Source organism: Mizuhopecten yessoensis, unplaced genomic scaffold (genome assembly GCF_002113885.1).
Source record: "Mizuhopecten yessoensis strain PY_sf001 unplaced genomic scaffold, ASM211388v2 scaffold6443, whole genome shotgun sequence".
Taxonomy (NCBI): Eukaryota; Metazoa; Mollusca; class Bivalvia; order Pectinida; family Pectinidae; genus Mizuhopecten; species Mizuhopecten yessoensis.
This window is the reverse complement of record NW_018406552.1, coordinates 320,584-324,482: the sequence shown is the minus strand read 5'-3', so window position 1 is coordinate 324,482 and position 3,899 is coordinate 320,584. Positions and strand designations below refer to the sequence as shown.

The 3,899-nt window shown below is 36.0% G+C and overlaps 1 protein-coding gene across 2 annotated transcripts in view; it reads right to left on the bottom strand.

Moving 5' to 3' along the window:
- The window catches only part of LOC110452158 (HD domain-containing protein 2-like), a 14,945-nt gene that overhangs the window by 1,895 nt on the left and 9,151 nt on the right, over window positions 1–3,899 (bottom strand). For both annotated transcript variants that reach the window (XM_021500521.1, XM_021500520.1), the window contains exons 3-5: window positions 3,066–3,168; window positions 2,190–2,258; window positions 731–869 (exon numbers count right to left, since the gene is read on the bottom strand). In XM_021500521.1, the coding sequence (XP_021356196.1) occupies window positions 731–869; window positions 2,190–2,258; window positions 3,066–3,168 (311 nt within the window). The remainder of the gene's footprint in view (window positions 1–730; window positions 870–2,189; window positions 2,259–3,065; window positions 3,169–3,899) is intronic.

Sequence of the window (3,899 nt, the reverse complement as noted above, 5' to 3'; positions counted from 1 at the left end):
AAACTTGGTAGCCCTTCACCCTAGCATGCTACTGACCAAATATCATCTCCCTGGGCAGTTTGGTTATTGAGAAGAAGTTGTTTAAAGTTTTTAACATATTTGACCCCTGTGACCTTGAAAATAGATGAAGGTCATTTATTTGAACAAACTTGGTAGCCCTTCATCCCAATTTGCTTCTGGCCAAATATCATCACCCTAGGCCTTTCGGTTATTAAGAAGAAGTCGTTAAAGTAAAATATTGACGCCGGACGGCGGACGGATGACGGACGGACAGACGGACGGACGGACGACGGACGCCGCACCACGGNTGACGGACGGACGGACGAACGACGGACGCCGCACCACGACATAAGCTCACTTGGCACTTCTTGCCAGGTGAGCTAATTATATAACTAGACAATTGCATTGTACTTCATTTATATTTTTGAGCATATACATATGGATAGAGTTCCAGATCTGTTGATCTTTGTTCACTATACTGGGAATGGGGTCTGGGGCTTTGGATTTGAAAAAAATCTATTGCAGTAAATCCTTAATTTTTTCTGAAGATACCGATATTTCTTTATCAAAATTTATGGTTATTTCAATATTACTTCATTTAAAGGTTATATGTTTGAGCAATAAGATAAAGTTATCATAAATTTGATTTTCACAATTCAGTATAATGAAACAAGACCACATCACAAGAAATGTAATATTTTCCAGCGAGGTTAATCCACCTCCAGCTCACCGTTGGTACTATCAAAGAATTCCTGTAGTGCCTTTGGTCGCCCGTCCAACTGTTCATACTCTGCAGCCTGAAGTATCATCTCAAACCGGTCCAGATCCTTCACGAATCTCGCCTCCGCTGTTGACTGAGTCTCGTATTCCTGTACAAGTTATCAAATTCAAATAGTTAGAATGATGCTGCATTATACTCTCTGGGATTTCTTACAGTGAGTGTCAGTTGTAGATACTGTTTTACTACTGTAGGAATTTCTTTCGCGTATATGGTTCAACCAGTTATAGTTTTCAAAAGTAAAATGTTCAGGTATAAATCCTGGCGGACCTGCATATATTTATGCAGGCCTTGCAAGGCTTTGTCAAGACTTGCCTGAAAGCACCATCAGATAACTAGGTCTGGCCTTATTTCATAAACAAACAACTCTTGTCCAAGCGCTGTTCCACCGGTTCAACCGTTTGGATCAGGGCCCTGATGTCTTTATACAGTGGTAGATAAATTAAGGCAAGAATTTTAAACAATTGTAGATAGATCTAACACCTTTATAAGGGTATTATATCACCATTATTTCATTGATCTTGTATCTGGCAGTTTAGAAACATATATAAGTTTAGAATTCGACAAAACACCTTCCCTATGGAGATTTGATACTTCAAGAGAGGTAACTTCAAATTTGTTTCAGTAAAATACGTTTTTACACAATAATGTGAAAAATTACAAATATTCTAAAAATTAGAATCATTGAAAATGTTAAAGTTTCTTTTAAGATGCAATTTCTGAAATATTTTAATTAAATCTGAACATGCCCTTAATCAAAGCAAATAATGTGCATACCAAGGAAATACCAATTGAAACTAGAGCTGTCACGATACACTTTACCCACGATTCGATACATATCTTGATAGTTGTTCCACGATTCGATTATTTCGATTCGATACACCTTTATCTTAAAATATAAACAAAATGAGATATATAAGCCGTCGATACACGGAAACCCGCAGTGTTTCCACACTTTTGATTTGAAGCTTGCCGGAGCATCACACATTTTCATTTCCTTACGGCTGACCGCCAATTTGTTATGAATGCTTTGTGAAAATTGCATCCTCGCAGCCGTTTGGTTGAGGGTTTAGAGATCAGCCAATGAAATTGAACGTATCAGACGTTTTGGCTGAAGCGGCATACACTAATATTCAGATTGTGACGCATCGAAAAATTCGGAAAAAAAATATCGTGAATTGAATCGAACATAAATAACCGCAGTACAAGTCGCGGTGAATCGTGACACCTATAATAGAAACAAACTATTTAAGCTATCATTCTGTGTGAGAATAACAACTTTTTTACAAGCGGCCCAGGGCACTGGACCTGCATAAATAAAGCTACAAGCAAAATATCAGTATCTTGGACTCAAAGTCATTCAAATCATTTCTGTCACTCTTACTTAACAAACAGACTGTTACTTACTTACCTTCCAGAGAGAAATCATTTCCTGTGAAGCTTCGTCTCCAACCAGACTTGTAATATGTTGCATGGCTTTCTGTCAGGACAAAAATTGATACTTATATAAATCAAAAGGAGTTTTCGATGGGCAGATACATTTTGTACTTCTTAAATTTCGTTAACATTTCATCCTACTGTTTTAGTTCAATTAAAACCATACTTTGGAACTTTCTATAGTTTGGTTTTAATCTATAATTGTCAAAAATCAAGAAAGTATTAATATGAAAATATCTCTGTTTTGGTAAGCAGATTAAATTTATTAAATTATCATACAAATAATACCCCAGTAAATGTCCAGTAGTGCAGTCGTCTCCTAATGTCAAACTAATGTTGAACAATGGCAAGAGACAAGAAGGACAAACATATCATAAATTAGGTGAGTATTAACCCTTTCACCCCTAGGTAACTTAAGTAGACTCTACTGTGTATTGATATGGAGGAGTCCATTATGGTCTACAGTGGTGAAAGGGTTAATATTGTAGAAATGGAATAAAGGAGGCAAAGTAGTCTAAACGTAGCCATAGAACCCCAGGCTGTGACTAGGGTCACAGGTTCAAATCCCTTAATGGCACTGTGTTGTATCCTTGAACAAGATACTTTACTCCACTTGTTATAGTCTACACAGCTGTAAATGAGTATGTGGTTGGGCAGTGCTGGAATTGTTGAATGCTAGCTATATATAAGCACCTAAATGGCAGCACCGGCTGTATGCTCCCCAGGGAGTTGAAAAAGATATTGGCTGGTTGCAAAGGCCCTATAACCACGGATAAAAATGTGTGAACTGCTTTGAGATTGATTACTATAATTAATATATAACTGGTGAATCCCATTATTTTGGTCTCACCTCTTCTCTGATGAACTTCTCGTCCTTAGAAACATTGTCTGACGGTGTGAGATCTCCCACAATACTCTCTGCCATGTCATGGACCAATGACATTTTAATGCACCTATTAATGTTGAAAAATATTTATTACCACATAAATTTGACTTTTGCTATGAGAAATGAAACACTTATTAAATACAAACAAGACACATCTTTAAAACATATAAACATCAGTCTTCATGTATATAGTTACAACTCTGAAATAGCTGTTTATCCTCCATGATATTGCTTCAAAATTATGTATAAAGTTACAAGTCAGAAAAAGCTGTGTACCCTTCATAGTATTGCTTCAAAACATAATTCCGGTTTTAAACAGAGCTAGCTTACTGGTATTCAAATGAAAGTATTGTTACACATATAAGTTTTGATATCATGTTCAGTCATCAGAAATAAAGAGTGAAGTAATTGTATTAAAACGTTTTAATCCTCATGGAGCTAGAAATTAGATATTTTTTATAAGAGATGCTGCTTTGATGTGAAATGAGGGATGAAATCTCTTGAAAAGCTTAGGCTGTCATTTTATTTTAGATGTAATACAAATGTACTTTTCAATATAAAGTTCATGATTCCTATCTAAAACCAATTTAGTATTTTGAAGAAACTGTATTTATCTTGACGTTCGACTCATTTTGGATTGTATAAATCCAAAAACGATCTCCCAAACATTTTTGAGTAATCTCCCTTTAAACACTGTCAATTTCCATTGCTTTATGGGTGAGGAATACAGAAATCTCATCAATGCATGCAAAGTCTAGATCTGCAAGTGACATTGCGAGTTTGTATTTCACATGCTTG